At 41.7% G+C, this 23,283-nt stretch overlaps 1 protein-coding gene across 1 annotated transcript in view; it reads right to left on the reverse strand.

Annotated features, from left to right (window-relative positions):
• Window positions 1-6,327: 6,327 nt before the first annotated feature.
• Window positions 6,328-23,283, reverse strand: part of Prosap (SH3 and multiple ankyrin repeat domains prosap) — a 36,348-nt gene continuing 19,392 nt past the window's right edge. Inside the window, exons 4-17 of the mRNA XM_018456055.1 lie at window positions 22,885-23,010; window positions 19,240-19,420; window positions 18,599-18,918; window positions 17,884-18,148; window positions 14,190-14,907; window positions 13,590-13,822; window positions 12,644-12,820; window positions 12,175-12,385; window positions 11,897-12,098; window positions 11,455-11,764; window positions 11,171-11,364; window positions 10,832-11,002; window positions 9,424-9,727; window positions 6,328-9,257 (exon numbers count right to left, since the gene is read on the reverse strand). Of these exons, the coding sequence (XP_018311557.1) occupies window positions 8,029-9,257; window positions 9,424-9,727; window positions 10,832-11,002; window positions 11,171-11,364; window positions 11,455-11,764; window positions 11,897-12,098; window positions 12,175-12,385; window positions 12,644-12,820; window positions 13,590-13,822; window positions 14,190-14,907; window positions 17,884-18,148; window positions 18,599-18,918; window positions 19,240-19,420; window positions 22,885-23,010 (4,641 nt within the window). The 3' untranslated portion in view covers window positions 6,328-8,028. The remainder of the gene's footprint in view (window positions 9,258-9,423; window positions 9,728-10,831; window positions 11,003-11,170; window positions 11,365-11,454; window positions 11,765-11,896; window positions 12,099-12,174; window positions 12,386-12,643; window positions 12,821-13,589; window positions 13,823-14,189; window positions 14,908-17,883; window positions 18,149-18,598; window positions 18,919-19,239; window positions 19,421-22,884; window positions 23,011-23,283) is intronic.

A 23,283-nucleotide genomic window follows, 5' to 3' on the forward strand; every position in this document is an offset into this window, starting at 1 on the left:
GTTCTTGATTTCGCTTTTGGGCCGAAACACGATAAGATATAAAAATGAGAAGCAAAGAAATAGCTACTAGAGTAATCTTAATGTATTAAACATACAAATTCGGAATGTTACTTAGATGTTTGAAAGATAAGAATATCTTTGTTATACATTTTAAGCGTTTGTGTTACTTTCGAAGTGAAATTTTATATTTAATCCATACTTTTCTTTATCTTCATTTTATATTTTATTGTGTTTCTATCATTCATCATATGTTCGCCTAATTTTGTTCTTTTGTGGCGCGATTATTCCCTCTTTCCGAATGTTTTTTCTGTCGTTTCATCTTGCCAATTTTCTGTCACACAATCTCTGCTCATATAAAACGAATTGTCAATCAAGATTGTATCGATTAGGCAAGGGACCAATCTTTTATGTACATGAAAACTTATCCGCCATTTCTGGCATAAATAATCGTTTTCATGGAGTATGTCTTTCTTTGCAACCGACCAATTAGATCGATCGTATTTTAAGACTCTTTAGTTGATACGCGAACATTTAGGTTTAATTTATTAGAGAGAAAAAGAGCTGAGCAGAGATTCCCTTAGTTATTAAGTTATTATCATTTTCTTTTTTATCATTTTCTTAATATTAACGTAAAGGTGAAATGATAGAAAGAACTTTCGATTATTTAAATCGCGCTTGATCTCGTGGAATGGAAGAACCGCGACAAATGGTAAAGAGTAAGAGAGACTGAGGAAAGCTCTCTTCGAAGGTTCTTCCAATTATATTCTCGCGATATAAAACTAAATTCGAGCGGATAAGCAATATAAAAATCATGGAAAGGTACAATAAAGGTACATTAAGTTTTAATTTTTTGGACGAGCTCGGTATGGTACCTTAGCGATCCTGTTTACGATAAGTTTATTCGAGTTGCGAATATATTTAGGATGTTCTTATGTATAATTATGTAATGGAGAGTCTAATTCCGATTAAGTATTTTCTACGTTATATTCTCTCGTGCGTTATTTCCCTGTTGTAACTAATTGCGAATATGAGTTACACCTGCGTTCATTGACTACGGTTAGACGGACACCTTTAATCGGGTATAACATCCGTAGTTAGAAACTGGTCAATCACATTTGTTCCATTCTTCACAGGAATAGCTATGATTGGCCAGTTTCATAACTATGATGTTATTAAATCCAATTAAAGATATCCGCGTAAACGTAGTCATTGTCACTAGCCAAGAAAACGAATCGACTGCATTTAGCTAAAAAAATTTTTTAGGCTGTGGCGTGGTGGCCGCATTTTTTTGCTCGAATCGACGGTGGTAAATAAATTTTCTTCTGTAAACATGAAAGATTAAAAAATACACGTGGTCTAGCCACATACACATATGCGTAATTGTAGCGTCTCGTGTATTTATCATTGTTCGTACCATCGGCCTGCTGATAATTCTAAATTATCGTTGTAGAATCAATATTGAATTTTTTATAATAATAATAATAATAATAAAGAGATGGAAGGCTGAAAAGAAAATGGGGGGGTACGCGTAAAAGCAGCGTAAAACGATTTGTATACGTTTGTAATGCACGAAGTCTGACCGGAAATCATCCCATTTCTATGATTTCTGGTTTTCTTTTTTTTTTACACATGTTTCGTGCATTTTTAAAATAGAATTATATAAATCAATCCGTGCGATGCTGCGCAATGCATTAAATAATATAAAATATAAGGGAAACGTTATAAAGTGTTCTCTAAATTAATTAGGTCTGTATTACCGTGGAAAAAAGAGCAAAAAATATAATGAAGCGAAATACATGAACACTCATACGTTTTTTTCCTATTGTGTTTTTGGAAAGAATTTTGCGGAACACACACACACATTCACACATACATACATATATACATCTGTAGATTTACTTTTTTTGAACGGTGCGTGCGAGAACATAAAAGAGAAAGAGAGAAAAACATTAGCTATAATTAATATAGAAGAAATAAGGGGCGTGAGAAAGGGAAAGAATGAAAGGAAAGAATGAAAGGGAAAAAATGCGAAAGAAGTATGAAGAGGTACAGGAATTCTGTGGGCATCGTATTTTTGCAAAAATTAGAAGAAAGCGCAAATGAATGGAATACGAAAGAATTAAATTTTACCTGTGAGATTCTCCTTATCTATTTAACCATAGATTTCATTAAAATAATTATCTAGTAAATGCAAAGTATCTCATTTTCAGAGAATAAATTTTACTTTTCTTTTTCTAAACATCCACGCGAAAAACTTACGGAACATTCAGAATACCAATTGCATAAATTTTAAGCTTAAAAAAATTCGTAAAGCTAAAAAATTAAAGAGTGACAAATTTATTAGATTGCATTTTAATTTTTTGGACATGATATTAGACATTGGAATACCTATCCGTGAATAAATTTAGATGTACGCAACTGACTTTTCGCGTGAAATTTCTTGGATCGTTCTGACAAAGTCGAGAGAGATAACTTCTACGAGCACATGTACACAAACTCGAGGATCTCATATGGCATTGACGAAAGGAGTAAGCGTTACAAACATGCAAGGGCTCGGTGCGGCTTTTCAGTTTTCGTCGTACTTGATCGTCACTATACGTGGATGTAGCAGCGTGTCGATAGAAGTTACAAGGCTTGTAAATGTATAAAGGAAAAGCAGCAGCATACCGGGAGAAACGGTCGCAGCGGATATTATTTTGAGCGGGCGGCGGCGAGATGGAGATCGAGAGACATAATTTTTCGACTAGGTTTCTTTGCCGCAGCTCGGGAATTGTAAATAATTGAATGTGACGCGATATACAAAGGCCCTCCCCCGAGACATGTGCATATAAATATAGCTTATTACAGATATAGTGTTTGCATTTATTATAAATTCTATGTAAAAGCGTGACGAGAGATTCAAGCGATCGCGACGAGGGCCGCCCATATCTTAGTTAGTGAAACACCGTTTATTCGTATAATCAGTATTAGAAACGTCTTTCTTCCTCAGTTCCAAAGAGTCTTGTAAATCATCGCGTATTTTTGTTATTATTTAACTCGTCAATTTTATTCGATTGATTTTTTTTTTTTTTTTCTATAAATAGTGTATGATAAACCGTATTATTACGATAGATACCCTTATTATGCTTTGTGCTGAGCCCTTTACCGCATTGATGATCTGATATTGATCGCGGCCCTGCGAGATTGCTTCGGTTAGAGAAGTGCTTATACTTGTATAAAAGTAGGAAAATATATTGCATAGTTTAAACTAATATGGTTTATAGCGTGTAGAGAAAAACTTGAAGTATATACACGAGCGGGACGACGAAAACTGATGAGCTCACTTATTTACAATTTAGCTTCGTTATCTCGCAAGCCCTATAGATTCTTAAAAGGAAATGGGAAGACAATATTTCTCGCGCTACGGATGGAGCGGCGAGGATCGAGCATGATTTCAATCACCTGAAATATATCGGCCCAGATATTTAGCCAAACGATCTCACGATTTCTCGTCGCTTCGCCGAAGTCGATATAGAGCTTCTCATATCCAACAAGACTCGACAAGACTTAAATTGCGTAGCAAAGAGGGTTGTTTCGCACTGCCAAATAATAATAAAGGAAAAGACAACTTGCGTTCATTGTGTGGATCGACCGATCGTTAAAGCACCGCCGGTGTTCATTAATCCACATAGTTGTTCTACGAGGAAAAAAAAAAGGAAAAATTCGGAATAAAAGCTAGGAAAGAAGCGAAGAGCTTTTCCCGAAGTCCGAGCGAATGAGAAACGAATAAGAGAGAAATATCCGAGCGTCGAACAGTGCTTTGTCTTTTTTGGATATTTTCATGTACAAACACGAATGACAGTTTATAGCTCAAGAACAGAACATTAAAGAGATAGATATTGTAAGAGAATAATAATAATTTCACGGTTGCGATATCGTATTCTTGTGTCTCTTTACTTACCATTCCCGAAAATGATGACAAATTCCTAATCTTCAGCCAAGTCGAATAATCATCTTCTTGCTTTTGTTTCGACCCATCAAGTCTAGTTCGATATTTAATCGCTAAAACATTACGAATCGAAAATTTTTCTTATAACCCAAACATAGAAATGAATAAGTTACAAGATTCCGATTAAAAATAAAATAATGTAAATATTTTAATACGAAATATGAAAAGATATCGCGACACATTACGTAAACTAACAGTAACATTACATTACAGTGTTACAATTTCCCACACAACAATATAAATGTAATATAATACATGTTGTACGGAGCAGTTACGTTGTTGAGTAAGAAATTATAACATTGATGTAATGTTGCTGTTAATTTGTGTTCTGCAGGTATTAAGTTTTAGAATTGCATAATGTTGGATGTTGATTGGGGCGGAGACTGGATGCATCAAGACTGGATATATCAAAGAGGATCTTTCATCTCTCTGTGCGTACACCTTCCGGAGTTCCAGGATGACAGTGAAAAGAGAACCTCAGGCAGATTAGTTGAACATGATTGATTATTATTCATCGTCGAAACATTGCACGTACTTTGCAATTTACAATACAATACCTATAATACAAAATACTAATAGTAATTGCTTGATAATAATATTAATGATAGTGATAACTGAAATATGAAGATGGAGGACAGGAGGAAGAGGATGAGCAGGGGAGTGAGATTTAAACGTAGGAATGCTAGACGATAATAAAGAGTGGGTCCAAAAATTCAGTCGGTCGCAGTACGATTATCGAGCTACGGCTCTCGATGGCTCTCCTTGGCACTTGCCGTTCTCACGTCAGAGCGTGGTGTACAGAGTGTCTCGAGAAATGCACGTACGAATATATTTCTTCGTAAAATGTTCGCCGATCCTTTCTTACCGAAAGCTTCGACAGGGAGATTAAACAGCGGATATAACAAACATTTGGAGTATCATCGAGCAAATCGAGCACGAATGATACAAAATATATCGATTGTTTGTATTCATTTGCATTTGCTCGTTCACGATTTTACTACTTAGCATTGAATACTTATTAAAATTTTCCCGCGGGTAAGTAATAAAATCTTTTTTCTTTTTCGAGACACTCTGTATCGCACATGTTGCGTTCCCCACGAGACGCTAACTAATCGGTAACGGGAGTTAAATCCGAGTATGTGAGAGAGAGTTCTCCAGAAGGAATTAACTAATTCGATAGAACCCTTAAAAATCACAAAGTTTCACGTTGCGGTGTGTTTCAGTCCTCACGTTGAGATCGCAATCTTGCGAACCGGTGATTTTAACGGTATTTCCACAACGTCCGAGACATCGCGTCTCTCGAATTTTCCGTGGCCGATTAATCTTCGTCACATGTAGGGAACAGCCCTGTGTTGCGCGTCGTGTGTGTGTGTATATATATATACATATACTATACATATATAAATACTTTACTGGTAGGTTTTAACAAGGAAGTCATCCGCGTGCGCGCACAGCAGTGATCCTCGGATCCCGATTCTTCATGTGTGCCTCAGGGATCACGATCGATCACGCGTAGCGACGCGGAAGAAAAAACGAGGGGAACAGGGAAGTGGAGGGAACAACTAGATTACAAAGTGTGTCCTCTTACGCGTCGTCGTGTGTTACGCAATTCGTTAACTCTCTCGCGTAAATTTTGATATATAAGACTACTATATTACTTTTGGCAGGAATGTCGTAATTATATATATAATATATATATATATAATCTCGGCCGCAAACCGTGCTCGGCGCTTAGCGCGTCTCCTGGTCCACGTAGCTGATGTGCACGCATTCCGTACAGGACGCCACGTGGCCGCACGCGCCACGTGCACGGCAAAGAAAAATAAAGCCTCGTCTCTCAGCCGATCTCTCTGTTTGCTGCATTGTACGAGCCGTCGTGATGCACGCGTGTCGTATATTGTTTTTCGCTGACCTGCAAGAGTTTAGGAAATAATCTCGCAAATGATACGCGATTCCGCACAGCGTATACATCTGGTGAACATCATTGGATGTGTATTATCGGATACAGAATAGTTTCGCGCGTATTCATTAAAGTATCCAAATATCTTATGATATTCCGATTCGTGGATATTAAGTATAATATCGGCTTTCTTTATTCCTAACTAAATATTATTTTATGGTATTCAAATTAAATCTCGAAAAAAAGTCATCATTTTTATAAAAGAAAATTAAAAAGATAAATATGTAAGATATGATGCGCAAACAGCGCTAGAGATGCATTGTAATTATTTTAATAATTTATTAATTTTTTAACTTTATTCTCAAATCTTCCTCGTAAATTGTTTTAATAATCTCCGATAAAAATATCCAAGCATCTAAATTATTCTAAATATCTCGCGGATCATTTGTATATATTATACAAAAGAATGTTCAAAAATATACTTGGTATTTACGCTGTGTTGAATCTTGCTGCTTCTATAAAAAAAAAATTGACGACGATGAAGTATATCGAAGGAACATTTAAAAACGTATGATTGACTCGGCCTTTCCCACGTCTTAAAAACCACACGGCGACTCACGCGCGCTCGCACTTGTGCTGCACAAAATGCGATTTTTGTTTTTGCCCAGCGTTCGCGAAGGCGTAGAAACGATAATCAAGAAGGTTCAGTGTGTATACGTGTGTGTGTGTGTGTGTGTGTGTGTGTGTGTGTTTGTGTGTGTTTTTGTGTAAATATTTGCAATTAATTTGCAAGATTTTGGACCGCGCTTGTGCGAAGAGCTCGAGAATCCAATCCAATCATTAAAGAGCTTCATCAATTTCATGCTTGCGAAAGATATCTCGCCTGCACGATTGTGATTTGCATTCATATTAGACAGTGATGCATGGACACAAAAAGTTTTCCGGCTCAAGGAAGCTTTTCATGTAGATGGAAGGAGTACGACTTACTTTACACAAGCTGGAGTAATGATGGTGCATTATAACGAAGTATAGTGCTGCACATCCTTTTGTGACGCGACTACGCTTTCTCGAAGGATTCATCAGTGGAGCGTTATAGTCGCCGTATAATTATAATAACAATGTTCTAACAATATTAATATTAATATAATAATAAAATCATAATACTAATATTAATAATATTTGCAATTATAAACTAGGAAGAATCTCTAATGACTTCGCGAGTAGAGCTTTGTGATTAGGCGTTTGAGCAGTGTCTAGACACGAGAGAAACTAAAAAACCGCGCTTGTTCGATTAACAACTAATCAGTTACGTGATTTTCGCGTCATCGTCACTGAAATCATCACCATCGATGCCTCGTCGGGTTAATAGGGGATCAAGAGTAAGCGAGACTGCTGTAGTGCTTTTGCTTAAAATTGATTTAGAAGCGATTTGCAAAAATTGTCTCAACAGTTCTATGTTCTCGGAGCGAAGTGTGTCGTGTCGTGTCGTGTAAAAGTATTAAAACACCTCGTAGTTCGATAGAAACATGAAAAACAAACCGATATGCATTGCACATTCACAACTCACGCACGCGTACACGCATCAAATGCATTTCCTTCCTTTCTATCTCCATCTCGGTTGTTCGTCTTCTTCCGTCAGAATGTGTATATCCGCTCTTTCGTGCCCTTAGGCCGCTCACGTTCTCTCTACGACGCAGCGAATCGGTTTGCGGATCTGTCGACTCACTCACGGACAGACTGGTGATGGACAAATTTGTAATCGACCGTGCGCTCGTGTGTGACAAACCAATCCTCTATTGTAGTGCAATCGGACGTACGCTCACACTCGTAAACTTACTTGGTAAAAACGCGCTCAATTATTTTCTCGGTATACTTCCTACGACTCCTAGACGCTCGATTAGAATACGATTTACTCTTGGAGAAAAGTCCAAGCGATCGCGCTTTATATACGCTCGCGCGGATCGTCGCGGTTTAGTCTAAATTTAGTGCGCTCGTTGCGCGGTGATCACTACCGAAAAGGCGGAGAGCCTCTAAATATATTGACTTCGAAATCGCGATGTATGTGTTAAAAATTTTCTTCTGCTCGCCCATCAGGAAGTAATATACGAATAAATCATTCGTCCTACGATCTGTGGTCTCTCTACGGTAATCGACCGCCCGATGCCTTCACTTGATTCCCGGCAACCTTGGGAATCGCGCCGATTATCTTGACACGATTCTGCGCCGTGGTCTGCTGCTGCTGTTTGTTATCGCAGAACTGTGGCGGAGGTGCGAACACCACCACTTCCTGGTCTTGGCCGCCAGCTGACGGACCGGCGTTGAATTCCGGCGGTGGCGGAACGAAGAGATCATTGTTCTGCTCTTCAGCATCGGCTTCGATCGGAGGCGGTAGCTGCGCCAGGCTGACTGCGTGCCTGGTAAGCAAACCGCTGCCGCCATAGCCTGGTCTTTTGGTCTGATTGCTCTCCTTTTCGATCGGATTGGCGCCGGTTAGCAGAGTACCTCCCGGCATTGAGTGCTGGTTGTTCTCCTGATTAGCCAGATTTCGTGCAGCGGTGTCGTCAAAGCCCATCGGTGGGCCTACCGGCACATCTTGGTCTGAGCTGACGCCGCTCGAGCTGTTGTCGCCGTCCTCCACGAGCGATTGCTGCGTTTGCTGCAAGAGAAAATCGTTCGGATGACTCTTGGACGATTTTAACTGCGTGCGCACTTTCTGAATCTCCTCGACACTAAACGAATGTGGTAGCGAACCGCTGCCCGATGAACTCGAGCCAGATGTGTTGGAGTTGCCGGATGTTTCTCGCGTTGCTTCCAGCTTCTCTCGCGCCGCCGCCTTCTCTAGCTCTTTCGCAATCTCTGATTCGCCATCTTCATCCGTTTCATCCTCGCCTTCATCGTTTTCCGATTCGGACAGGCTGTAATCTGGCTCGGGGATTGGCGGCGCTGAGGAAGGTGGTGTGGGTGTTCCATTCGCGCCAGACGCGATTGACGAAAGGTTTGTGACCGACGAGCTAGTGCTCACGACAGTCTTCTTCTTTCGTTCGCGAATACCAGCTGTGCTATGACTCCTGGTGGTCTTCAACGGTTGCGCGTACTGATTGTTGACCGAATTATTACTATTTCCATTACTGTTCATATTGATATTGGTATTCAGTGCCTGTTGGCTGCCGGTCGATTTGAATGTCGTGCTGCTCGGTGTGCCGCGTAGACTGTGAGACTTTCTCAGATGTGGACGATTAGCCGGTAAACTACGCGAGCGATATCCAACAGTCTTCATATCTTCCGGCGAGGCATACAGCTTTGCGCTATTCGACGGCCGAAAACTCGACATCACTCCGTAGATACCATCGACTGTGGCTGCTGCGAGTTCTGGGTGTAATAAATATAACAATATTTATCATGGTGCAATAAAATATTGAAAGAATAAAAATATTATACTGTATTAAAAATATACTTATTTTGATCAAAGCCTAGAATAAATTATTTTAATATGACGGAGGGTTATGAAATAAAGTTGGCAAAAAATGATTATTACCTTTGACTTGCTGGATGTGCGCCATATTATCGTAAACCGAGGCTGGCGTAACGACGTCTGGCACATTTGCGCCAACATTTACCTTGACGACTTGCCCAACTGGCGGAGGTGGCGGCGGATGATTCGGAGGTGGAAGCCCATTTCTACCGTTTAGAGCATTTACGTCTTCCTGACTTCTATGACACTTGGGCGCCAAAAGGGACGACGACTGCGCTTGCACGTTGAGATCCGGTGTGCTATGAAAGTCCCTGTGAAGATCGGAACCGCCGCCCAAGCCACCAAAGAAGCGTACTCTTGATTGCGACTGCAAACGTAAGAACAAAAGGCTCGTACGGACTTGTAAACGCCAACGTCGTCATCTTGCTAACTTTGAACGTGAAGAACTTTTTGAAAAATTTGGAACGTGAAGAATTTACAAAATTGCAATTGAAAATTTCGTGAAGGGACGAGGAATAGAGTGAAACAAACAGTAAAAGGACGTTGAAGAAATGTGATACAAGAGTAGAAGCGTATTCCTGCTAAGCGTAAACTCCAAGCTACCGTGACCAACTACTATTACTGTCTCAACAAAATGTCATTTAAGTGTTAATATTGTTGAATATATTGCGAAGAACGTAGTTACGTATTATTATTAGCCTTCCATGCTTATAGAATCAATCCTGAAAAGCGACTTAAAAAACTGAGCAAAATCGCTGAACTTGGTTAAATGCAAATGCAGCAATTAGTTAATCATACTTGAGGCGTGAACACGAAGCTGAACGGTGGCACCTAACGCCCTCGCGGACGTCAGATTTCTTTTCATTTAGCAAATGGCTTAGTCACCTGAAATCATGCAAGCCATGGACGAGCTAGAAACAAAGTATTTTCGATCAGTAATATAAGTAGTAGTCCTCGTCATCTCGCCCGCACCAGGACCGTCCTTTGCTGTGCGCTCGCACCGGTTTACGCGCAAACTATAACACACGTGCAAAAGAAAACAACCACCATTACCATTGCCCAAAGAGAGGAGCGTTCACCGAACGCCGGATGACGCTTTCGACTTTTGGACTTTGACGACTCTGGTAGACTTTTCTTACAGAGTAATCTCCTTAACCATCGAGTATTGTGTCAACGAATTACTATCGATGGGTATGATACGAGAAAAATAAATAGAGAAAAAGAGACGTGTCTATTAGATTCTATGGAATGATTAAACTTAGTTGTCTAAAGGGATATCAAAGAGTTCGATCAAACTACTAATGGATGTGATGAACAAACAAACAAACAAACAAATAAACAGGTTAATAGCTATTATCTAGGGCAGCTTTCATCTTAAGGCTTATTATTAATTATAGGGTAAATGTTAAAAAGAGAAACGCGAACGAGAGGGCGAGTGCGAACTCGTAACTGAGTGGCAAGTCATCCTTACTTTGCCCTTGCGCTTCATCTCCGCCACGCTCGCGTACACCCTGCCGGTCTTGGCGGGCGACGACGGATGCGACTTGGTGGACTGACCAGTAGTAGTCTGAAAGTGAGAGGAGCTCATCATGGACGAACTGTATTGACCACCGGCGCTACCCTGCTGTCGCTGAAATAGTTCCTGAAAGAGAAATTAAAGGACGAAGCTGAAGCCTCGGTCTCGTCTCGTGCATACAATGCCATTCAATTCGAGGACAACGAGCGCACGGATAGATTCTGTGATCGAGCGAAAGAAAAAGAGAGGGAGCATGTTTGACGCGCGTGCCGCAAGCGGATGAGAGATAATTACTTCAAGTTCCGCGGCAGTGATTCTGCTGGAGGTCGGACGCGATCGGATGCTGGCTGTTCTCGGTTGCACTGGTGTATTCTGACCGGTGTTCTGACCAGTTGATGGTTGCTGCGGCATGTGAATCGATTCCGCACTACTTGACTTCGCACCAGTCGATGCTATTTCGTCGCGATCGTCCCTTTCGCCTCCTCCTTCTGCAAGAGACATCACAAACATGGAATCATCAAAATATATATCACGAATGTTTCACAAGGCCTAATGTACACATCAGATCGATCTATTACCTAATCCTGCGACCATTGATCGCGCTCTCGCTCGTCCTACGCTTAGCGTGGTCTTCGGATCTCTTCGAGGTGGTACAGGAGCTGGAGACCTGCCAAGCGTACCGCCGATCACCACGTTGTTATTACCCTTGCGCGGCAAGGTTGCATATTGTCTCTGAATCGGTTGACTAGTTGGCAATGCGGCCGCCGACTGGGAATTCGGAAGACTGATCACCGGCGAGACCACGGTCATTCGCACCAATTCTCCCGATTTCCTTATCAGGTCGACCACGTGTTCGTGCGAAGCCGTCGTTACGTCCTCGCCATTGATCTTGAATATTCGTAAGAGAAAAGTGCAATATAATTCAAAGCATACAAAATTATGAAATTCTACAATGATGATTTTTAGGAATAATAGTAATTTTTATCATATTTAGCAGTAAATTAATATCTGCAAACTTACTTGAATGAGAAAATCTCCTTTTCGAAGACCTGCTAAATCAGCCACACCTCCTTGATCGACATCATCCAGATACTGTAATGCTGGATATTTGGCTGACGGCGTGAGTTCCATTAGTGGCGAAGTAGCCTTGGCGCCACGCAACACGAAGCCGAAGCCTTTCCTCGAACGATGAAGAACAACAGTGCGGGGCTCTGACGTGACACTGAGAGTTCAAAGTCATTATTGTATCCTTCATTAAATTAAGAACCGAGTTAAAAATGATTGAGCGTGGAACTTACGGTTTCTTTAATCTAGGTGCGGTAGCGAAGTACTTGTGTTGCGATTCTCTGCGGCCCAGAACTCGATTTCGTCCGTCCCTGGCGGGTTGTGGACCCAGAGGTATATTCGTGTGACGTAGTCGGACTTCTTGAACGCAATGCGCGGGAAATAAACCGGTACCCTGTCCGCGTAAGACCCCCTCCAGGAGGCCGCAGTCGGTCGCACCGGTGACTGTTAAAAATAAAGAAACAAAAACACGCTTGCTATCAAAAAAATATTTCTGGTCGTTACCTATAAAACAGAAATCGAGAGAGACAGAGTGAGACGTCTGTCGTCCCAAGTTACGGAACACGGCGTTAATGACGGTGTCGATCAAATGGGGAAGACAGAATATCATGAGATATCGAACGAGCGACATTATGTCGTCGTCGATTACGAAGTCAACTAGACGAGAAGAGTACATTTTGTTGGATTTGCCTGGTGGTGTACCTTCAAGGATGTCTCCTTGATTGATAGTCAGATGGCCGGTGATCCCGCTGCTGTAGTTCTCCACGCAGACCACCGTCGTGCCGGGAATGGATAATGAATTGGTCGTGTCGGACTGCGAGGTTCCTACCCCGGAACTGTCGCTGATCACGTCAGACGCCGTGTCGCCGAGGCTCTTGTCTAGAAATCGACAACGATCGGATATACTCAGCGTGATGTCTCGTGCTCGTTCCGCATCGCTTTACCGAGCGATAAACGCCATGCAAGAAATCGAAATCCTTAAGAGAGACAGAGAAAGAAAGAGAGAAAGAGAGAAAAAGAAAAAACGGCTAACTCTTATAACGCTAAATCAAAACTTCAGCGCACTCGGCCTCAGAAAAATCAACTCAATTCGATTCACCTATAGATTGTGCTCTACGACGGCAAAGAGCTCTAGAAATCGCCAGTCGCGTCACATTCATCACATCCTAAAAGGCGGCCGCTAATGAAAATAAGCGCAACGTGTCTCTCCACAAGCGAGACCTCGCCGAGCTCGCTCGCTGGATTGGCAAGGAGGAGCCATCAATTCAGGATCTCTAATATCCTCAGGGACACCAAAAACGGAAGCATGCACGAACCATCAAAGCCATCGTCTGATTAACTCTCTCATCGTGTCGTTTAACCACCTTTGCGTACCGCCGCCGGTTTTTGGTGGTGATGGTACATACATCATGACGATGGTTCGTCATTTTAAGCGCGATATGCTGAGCAAAAGAAACAACCGTCCGCTTCCTTATATTTTTGGCAGTTGGCTCTCTTGTGGAATCCGGGGTATCTACCGATGTTCATGTTTTCGCTGTTCGTTCGTGGATCATTGAGGAGCAGACTTCTTTGTTCTGGTCCCCTCACCATCGTAGGGCGGGCGCAGAGGGTGGGTTGAAGGGGATAGAATGAGAAAATAATAGTGTACCTGTGACGATGCTGGCCGAGTCTTCGCCGGACGGCTGATTGCTGCCTTCGGATAAGCTCGAGCTGGCCGAGCTGAAAGGTGCTAAACTCCTGCTGCTCGGTGACGGCGACGGCGGCATCTCCATCTGCGATCTATGCATATCGAGGCGATGCTGCAGCTCGAGTCGGTGCTCTTGCAGCCTCGTTAGACCCTCCATTCTCAAGTTCGAATAATTCTCCGCGGCGCTCGGCAATCTTGAAATGGTGTGTACAACTTTTAGGGTACATCGGCGATCGATCGCGCTTCACGCCGACCAAGACCAAGGTTCGCCTAGCGATGCGAGACTGCATTTCTTTTTTTTCCAGTCAGCCACACGCGAATCCTGGTCAGGGTGAAGCATCGATGACCGCGCGAGCGTACCGAACGAACGTTGTTGCTTGCGAGTGTCGACCGAACTCGAAGCGAGAATTATCTTTGCCGAATTCTGATGAATCTCCCCGGGAGAGGAGAAGAGTCTTTTCTTCCCTCCCACATGTCCGCTCTCGCTTTAACCACGCGATTTTATCGCGTTTTGTCCAGCGATCGGCGGCGCTCGCGCACAATTTTCTTGTCTATGCTTACCTCACGTTAGGATCTCTCAAGGAATTTGGACTCTGGTACTCCGACGTCAGTCGGTGGCCGTTCTGTTCGGACGGTATTCTTGGTAAATCGTTTCTGCTCGATTCTACGGACGGTACTCTGCCGAGGCTTCCGTGGTGGCTCGACTCAGTCGTCTGACCGACGATCGTGATACCACCACCGGTGGAGGGATATTGTTCCGTGGACGGTACTCTGGTCAGGCCCATCGCGGCGGTTGGGTACTGCTCCGTGGACGGTACTCTGATCAGCGTATTAGTAGTCGGGTATTGCTCGGAGGACGGTACTCTGATCAGGGTGGCATCGTATCGCTCGCCGGTTCTGTTAAGCACAGCACCAGGCGGCGCGTATTTCTCCTCAGACGCGACTCGAACAAGTATGCCAGACGACGGAGGTGGTGGATACGGTTGTTCCGTGGACGGTACTCGGTTCAGACTCACGGTCACTGCTGCGGTGGTAGCGTATTGCTCGGCGGAAGGTACTCGCGTGATACTCGAGTACTGTTCCACTGAGATGGTTCTGGTAAGGGTACCAGTGGTACCACCACCGGCGCTAGACATCACCGCGTGCTGTTCGGTGGACGGTATCCTGGTGAGGGTGCCCAAATTGCTCGCTGAGCAGCTCGTTGTCATCATTGAAGAAGTGCCACTGAAGGCCACCGAGCGTCGTTTTGGGTTGTAGCGTGGCGGTCCTTTAAATGGTACTGGAAAATCGCAAGGGTTGCAAGGTTAAGTAAAGAAAAGATTACTTAGCCTTACAAGAGAAAAGGCGCGGCTCGATCGCGTGCAATGTACTCTGCCGTCTTCTCAGACGAGCGTCGACGCGAGTCTTCAGGGGCGAAACATGAAAATCATATCGAGCGATTAATACTGCACTTGAATTACGATCGTTCGGAATGAACGCGAGCTAGGAATGCTGAACCCTAAACAGTTAAAAACTTTTCTCGATTCCAATAAAATATATTTCATATGTAATCATTTCTATACTAATCTAATTTCGTATCTTATTGTATTTTTTTCAAGGTTCATCAAATTTCTTTTTTAAAACCTGATGATCGTTCTAATAGCACGTATCATGTCACCTTAAGGTTCTGAAATCATAAATAACGAAATCATAAATACCGCTTGTACTGTCTAGGGTTAAGAGGATAAGTTACACGTGTATAAAGAGCTGCACGTTACACGATGAGGACAATGTTTCGTGACTGAAACAGCTATCGAACAAATCACTTAATCGGCGCGTGCGTTAAGTATCGCGACAGCATTTATGCGTCGTTATTATCCGCGTTTAATCGACATGCGAGTGTTAGTCGCGTGATTTATACATTATGTTTATTAAAACGAAGAGTTACGGCAAGGGCTCCGAAGGCTCCATTCTCCACGATCGATCTTCCGGTGTTCCGACACGGAAGATCATCGTGCGGGATTTTTGCAAAGCGATCTTACAAGCGGTCGCCGTGTCGCATACATAAGCACGCACGCACACACGCGCGCACGCACAATGTTATTTCGTGATGGCGACGATGATGGTTATTGGCTTCTCCCCGGGTAACCCCGGACAACCAGATATTGCACTCGTCGTTTTAGTACCGACATGTACAGGGCGTCTCGAAACCAACGAAAGAAAAGTAGACGATGTTACGTCTTATGGAGTTGTCAGCGAAAATACTCAGATACTAATCATTTTCAAAGTACAAACTAAATTGGAAAACCACTTGGGCATTTAACTTTAAAGACGAAAACATATATCATTCCAATATTGTTAAGCTAACCCAGAGAACTTTATTTGAGAACAGAATTTTTATTTGAGATTTAAGTGATAAAGTATTAAAACTTGAATAATGTTAATGCTTTCATCAATTCCGGGATACCCTGTACAAACGGAAAAGCGGTAGAAAGCACACGCAAGGATAACGACTTCATCCCCGTTCTGTTGTATCCGTTTTGTGCGATACAATGTGCTCGAGATTATGGGTAAATTTCGTCGGAATACGTCATGTGCACAGACGATCGACGTCGCCATCGTCAAGTCGTCGGAAATATGCTTCTTCAGGTTCCTTCCAGACTCCGGAAACTCCGACGACTCGCGGGGACCACGTCGATTCACAACGTATCTCGAACTACCAAACATTACTAGTCAAGACATTCTTGCAAATTCAATGCTGCCAGAAAAAAAAACCTATAACCCAATGCGTCATCATGTTCCATACAATGTAAAAATACGTTCGATTTACATATTGCCGAACGTTTTTAAATAAAATTTAGTGAAACATAAGTAACTTAGAAACAAATATAACGATAAAATGTTCCTTAAAATACAATATTTAAAATATTGTATTTTATAGAATCTCTCAAATAGAATATTCTAATCTGACATTTGACAATTTTAATCAACTAATTTACTGATTAATCATAAAGTCAGAAAATTATTTATTAAAAAAATTATTTATTTAAAGTTTGACACTTGTCGATTAAAGAAGACACGAGCTTTTCCGATCTGGCAACACTGATCCATTCGACAGTGAATCAAAAATACAGTACCATTAGTTACTGGAAAGCAATCTATCAAGAGGTAGTGTCGTTACTTGTTCGCGATATCACAAATGTACTCGACGTCATACACGACCATCACCACCAAAAATCCCATGACAAATGATTATAAATCTTTACGTTACTCGTCACACAGCACAGACACAGGTAGATAAAGGTACATTGACACACATACGTCACGCTCACAACGCACCTCACGTATAATATATAAAATTCCAGAAGCACCCTCTAAGCTCTAAGTAACTACGATACGAGAGAAACTACCTACTAACGCCTACCTCTATATTACAGGAAAAGCAGCGTGCACATGCTCATGCCATGCTCGACTACAATCATGCTACATAAAAACATATATGTTTTGTAGACCACGATCTCGTTTCTTATCAGATAATATTTGTGAACCTTATCGTTGCACGATCGCGGCCACATACGACTTTGTTTCAACAAACTAATTGTAGATATTGTTAGATATCGTAGATATCGGTCTTAAAATACACGATATCGGCAATAATCACAACATCACGATAATTAATTACTATTCTCAAGGTTTCGACGAATCATTTTAGTTATCGACCGATTGCGGAGATTGTATCGAAAATAGTATCGGATTATATTAGAAAAATTCCCCCGACCCGTCACGTTCGTCGCTAACTCTTGATGTTCGGCACCGAGTTTTAACTTATTTAATAAACGGTACACGTTTGTGAAGAGGGGATTAGAATCAAATAGCCACGCTGATAGTTTTCACGGGAGGTGTGGCGATTGAATATGAAAAAATCTTGTCGAGTAACGAGATTACGGTTATCCGTCTTCTAAGCCCGTTCGTCCCATTTGTGATCCCGGAAGGACGATCACCGCTCGGCGTTATCATCGTTGCGCGAGCAACGAGCCGACGGAACAATGTTCAAGAGAAAAAGAGAGATAGAAAGAGAAGCAAGAACGCGAATGGACGGGGGGTAGAAAGGTACAAGAGATCGTCAACGTCTGTCGTTTATTCTTGCAGCATCATGCCTCGACCTCTCCAAGCAAGTTTTCTGCGTCCGGATATTCGCGCCCCCGCATTCCTCGCGTCTCCTACTCATCGCGGAAGAACTCGATTTTTTACATTTCGTGCGACGTTCATAACTCACCAACTTCCTCCGATTGATAGTTCTTGATGACTTCGGCGAGCTCCATGTTGCCCGCGATCACGGCGACTTGGTACGGTGTTTGGTTCGCGTAGTTGAGCGCGTCCTTCTGCGCGCCCCTGAAGAGTAGTTGACGTATGCACGAGGCGTCCGTGTTATTCACCGCGCACACGTGCAACGGCGTGTTACCGGACGCGTTGCGCGCGTTCATGTCAGCGCCGTAGAAAAGCAGGTGGTCCAGATGCTGCACCAGATTGTTGCGACATGCCTGCAGGCATACGGCAGAGTAGGCGCGTATTAGGCGCGGAAATCGTTCAATGGAGTTCAAGCCGCATTCTTCGCTAACTCGCAACCAGCACGTTTTGATTCTTGTGTATTTTTTCTTGTGCGAGAAATTATGAATGAACTCGTAATAGGCGGCGTCTCGCTTTACGAGAAATTAGTCTTACGAAAAATTATTAATCCCGTTAAAAGATAAGATTTCTAATCAAATTGTTATAAAAAAATTATCACAAAGTATGCGATGCGTTGAAATCATATTAATGTAATGATAAAGAGATAACTAGATACGAAAATGATACAAATCTTATCAAAAATTCATTGAATTATATATAAAAACGTTCGTAAGAAATATGACCCTTCCTACATTCTTTTGTCTTCAGTATCGATATAAGACTCCATTTGTTATCCAACAAAGATCTACGGAAAGAAGAACAACCTGATGAACTTCCTGCCAGCCCTGGAGATCCTGAGCTCCTATCGTCGCATGATCGTGAAGCAACGTCTCGCAGAGCATCGGATCGGTCTTGTAAATAACACTGTAATAGAGCGGCGTCAAACCCTTGGTATCCTTGTAATTTGGACTAGCACCCAGTTCGAGAAGCGTCTTTACCGCCTCCAAACTGTTCCGTTCAACAGCACGGTGCATCGCTGTCAAGCCCTCTTTCGTTCGGTAGTCCAGGAGAGCACCGCCATTGACCAATGCAATTATAACCTTGGACGGCTTTTTCAAGGTTGTTGCCAAGGTCAAAGGCGTCTCTGGAATCGAGAAAATTTTTGGTGATTGTTGTAATGAGCTCGCGATATTTTTCGTATAAAAGACATAAAATATTAATTTTAATTCTGTAATTTTGTATATACTATCTGTATGATATAATATAAATATTACAACGTTCAATTTCGTAAAATATAAATATTACAACGTTCAGTTTCGTAAAATAACAATCCAATAAAATGATTACATAATAATTATTTCAAGATGAATATTTGCGCGTCTCGTTGCGATGAAATTGGTAGAAATCACGCTCTATCACTCGTAAATCATTTTGTAATTTTCCTGCAATTGTGCATGTGAATTACCTCCTGTTTCCTGACAATGGAAATTAGGATCCAGCCCCTTGCTGCACATTTTCGCGATCTTCTCGACCTGACTGCTTTGCACATAATCCAATAACCTTCGCAAATTCGTCCTAGTGTGCATAGCCTTGAGCTGTTTCTCATCCAAATGCAGCATCTTGTAAACTCGCCTCTTGTATTTAAGCTGAAATTGATTTGGCAGTAATATAACTTACGCTTTCTAAACACGCGATCCGTTGCTGTTAGAATGATTACCGAACGACTATTAACAATGTGTCACTTTCTGTCTCATCGATGTAAAAGCGTGCAATTTATTGCACGCTGCTTGACACGAATTAATTATTTCTATATTACACGCGATAATGCAGCGGATCAAATAAAATCGTAATATCTGTCGATAGTAAGATACCCGGATATTTCACTATCCGACACTATTCGTCGCGTGCAATTTGTCACGGTATAGATCAGCGGTAGCTCCTAGTAATACTTATGTAAATACATCGCGAGAGAGAACACTGCGCATGGCTATCGCGTAAATGTATCTCATCGCCAGATCGTCTCACTTGGACGGTTATAATTACTGTTTCTTATAATCTGTTATGAATACGTTCGTCACGCGTATTTCTCTGTTATCGATGAATACGCAATAAACCGGACGTGATATAAGGTGTAAAGTACAGTTATGCCCTCAAGAGAATACAACTTGCGATTTACTTTTTCTTCCTACATTATATATTTTTTAAATGACGATAAAATTTTTATTGAATTCTCTGAAAATTAATAGAAAAATACCCTTATATATTTTTTTTTACAAATTTTTAAAGTATTTAAATAATACTGATATGCCGTAAAATGGAATACTTTTCAAAATCGGGGTAATTTTGACATAAATTCGATAATGCCCAGACATAACGCATGTCTAAAATCAGGATTTGTACTGTCTGGAAATTAGCAAAATTTGAGTTAAAGTATCCTACTTTATAGTATGTTTGATTCAATTTATAAAAGCAACTTATTTTTTTTATTTAATCACGAATAATGCAATTGGGACAGCATTGTGAAAACGGTGTCGCGAAGAATCACGTCTCATCATCTATCGCGCCACTTCTTTTCGACGTGACCGCGTGGCCGCATTGTATGCGACCAATAACAGCAAGATAAAGACCACTGTGCCAATGCGTACAGTAACGCCGGATGCGTAAGTGCATCGCGCTGTCATCAACATCGCGCGGATTGCATCGTGCACACATCAGCCGGTTTTATCGCGTTATGAATGCGGACGGACGCGCTGAACAGCAGCTCGACCTAACGGTACCGCTCATCCCAACTTTGATACTAACACAGAGCGAATATCGAGCGATATTTGAAAAGTTAGAATTGAGCGATGCGCTCCTATCTTGCCTATCTATGAAATTCCACCAGAAGGGTTTGTTCACTCCACCAAGAAGCGACAGGAAGCGAATATGTCAGGCGGATGAAAAAGCAACCATGGTGAAGCAGCAAAGTAAGTTTTTACACCGAACCGACGAAGTATATCCTCGAGATGAAATCGAGAAAGAACATATAATTCATGCTGATCTTGAATAGATTCCTCAATATTGAGTACGATGAACTTGCCCGAGGTAACTCTCTCGATTGATAATTAATTATTCCTTGGCACTCAGCTGACGGTCACCGCCGACACGTAGTCGTCAATTTTGATTTTTCATCGGATTCGCCACCAAAGTGACTTCTTACCCACGTTCTGCTCCAATTGTTCAATCATACATAACTCGTGCAAAATGAATGGATCGTCAGGTTATCAAAGGAAGTAGCATAAATCGAAGCGGCCCTGAAATTAACTTTCTCCAACTTTCGTGACGAAAACGAAACTGAAATTGGTAGTAGGGATCGATTATTATAATAAGAAAACTTTGTTGGCATAAGGCTAATATATTACGGTGGAATACCGATTTGAATGCGAAGTTCAGTTAGTATTCAACTAGTATAGTATGTAATGATGTCCCGGCCGTAACCGTATATCTTATTCGATAAAGATCTTCTCGAAATAATTATCGCTTCCATTGCATTGAATAATAAAAAAACAGAATAAAATTATTTCGTCTTTTCTTTTCTTGTTTTTGTAACTGATTTAATCTACTTTATTAATTTTCAATTTTAAACGTCGTCAGAGAGATTAAATGATCCCTTAATTGAATAAGATAATAAATTTATTGTATTAAGAAGAGATTATTATATTAAATCTTGCGATAGTTTGTCAAGATAATGACCAGCAACGCTATTGTTAATTAAATAATAGCAAGCAAATCTTGATGAAACGTGATACCTTAAGAACCCGTAACGCTTATGTTTACAGAGAGAATGCAGTCCCGATGTAAGGGTATTATTGTTAAGACAGTTCGTTGCGACATATCCACAGACTTATGGTTTTCAAAACCACAGGGCCCATTGTCCAGTGGGGATCCCGCTGACAGGCGTTAGTTAAATGTGAGTTTTTCGCCGACGGGCCCCATGTAATTTGTAACTCGTGCGAGGTGAATGCGGCTTAAAGATGGTTCAAAGAAGCTGTATGAGTCAGCCGTCCCTGAAAGTGAATCTCCCGCGACGAAGCGGGGACGTGCAGCTGGCACGGTGGAACCGATCGGGATCGACTGAAGAAGAAGAAAAAGAAGAAGAAGGAAAAGAAGAAAATAACTACAACGACGACGCAGGGAACTCGACAAGGTGGATAGTGATGAGAACTAGCACCGATTACGCAAGAAAACCGCGGGATAGGATCCAGATCTCGTTAACCCGGGACCGGATTATTTGTTTTTCGCAAATCCCCGTTTCAAGTCATCACCGGTCGAGCTGTGCGAGAGCGCGCGCGCGCGCGAATTCGTCGCACCGCGACCACCGAGTGATTTATGTACAGCGAGGATAGCGAGGATCATCGCGATGATTAATTACATTATACGTACTTCCGCAACCTCTCTTTTTCATTACGTATTACGAAAACGATTATCGTTTTGCACGTCTTTAATTTGAAATTGAAGATGTCGTCAAAAATTTCACGTATTATTTTTTTTAAATTGACTTATCAAAAAAATTCGAGCCAATAAAGGCTTGTGAAAAAGTGCAAATGTCATTTACAAATGTATTGCCATATCGTATTTTTCCTATATGATTCAAATCTTATTTAAGAAGGTAATTCCAGATCCTAATTTTATTTTTTATAATTATATTCTTTTTTTATATAAAATCTTCAATTTCGTATATATAAAATCTTCAATTCCGACATATTTTGGTTGCACATTTTTGCACATCTGTTAAAGAATATTTCTGTCTTCTTTACCGTCTTCGTTATTTAGCTTAGAAACGTAATTAGATCCTATCAGGCGTGAAGTGGGTCTGCTGACAGCTTTAATGCGCACGCGAGGAAGTTACTTAACCCTTCCGTTACTAAAACGGGAAGCCTTTGCAGTACACTCACTACCACACGTTATTAAAACCGACTGTGATCGTCCGACTGAAATAAACATATTGTCTTCCCTCCCGATTACAATAATAAATGGAATTAGCACGATCGATTCTCGGACTACGCGAACAATCGTAGATTAGAAAGAATGACTTGACAAGAAATAAAAGGAAGAGAGCGCGACTTCTTACCTCCAGATACCCGACGGGTCCATTGAAAGGATAATCGCCGAGACGGCGTTCCTCGTCCAGGAATTTCCCGGCTTTTCCATTCACTGGCGGGCAGAAGAGGCCGTAATTGAAGCTCTCCTTCAGCTCCTGTAAGGCGATGAAATTTTGATATTAAGACACAGATAAATCGCGCGAGAGAGGATCAAAGCGACCCGCCACCCCCACTTTTCCTGACTGACACATGCATGTAGCAATAATAATAAACAGGCATCTTTCAGAGGTAATATTCAGGCATACGATTCACAATTACTTCGTAAGACATTCTCTTTTCAACAATAATCATGCTTATTTGATAATTGGATGACTCAATGCATTGCTTAATATTTATATTGCACATGGTGCACTCAGTGTGTACACATC

This window comes from Mycetomoellerius zeteki, unplaced genomic scaffold (assembly GCF_001594055.1).
Source record: "Mycetomoellerius zeteki isolate Tzet28-1 unplaced genomic scaffold, Tzet1.0 scaffold54, whole genome shotgun sequence".
Taxonomy (NCBI): Eukaryota; Metazoa; Arthropoda; class Insecta; order Hymenoptera; family Formicidae; genus Mycetomoellerius; species Mycetomoellerius zeteki.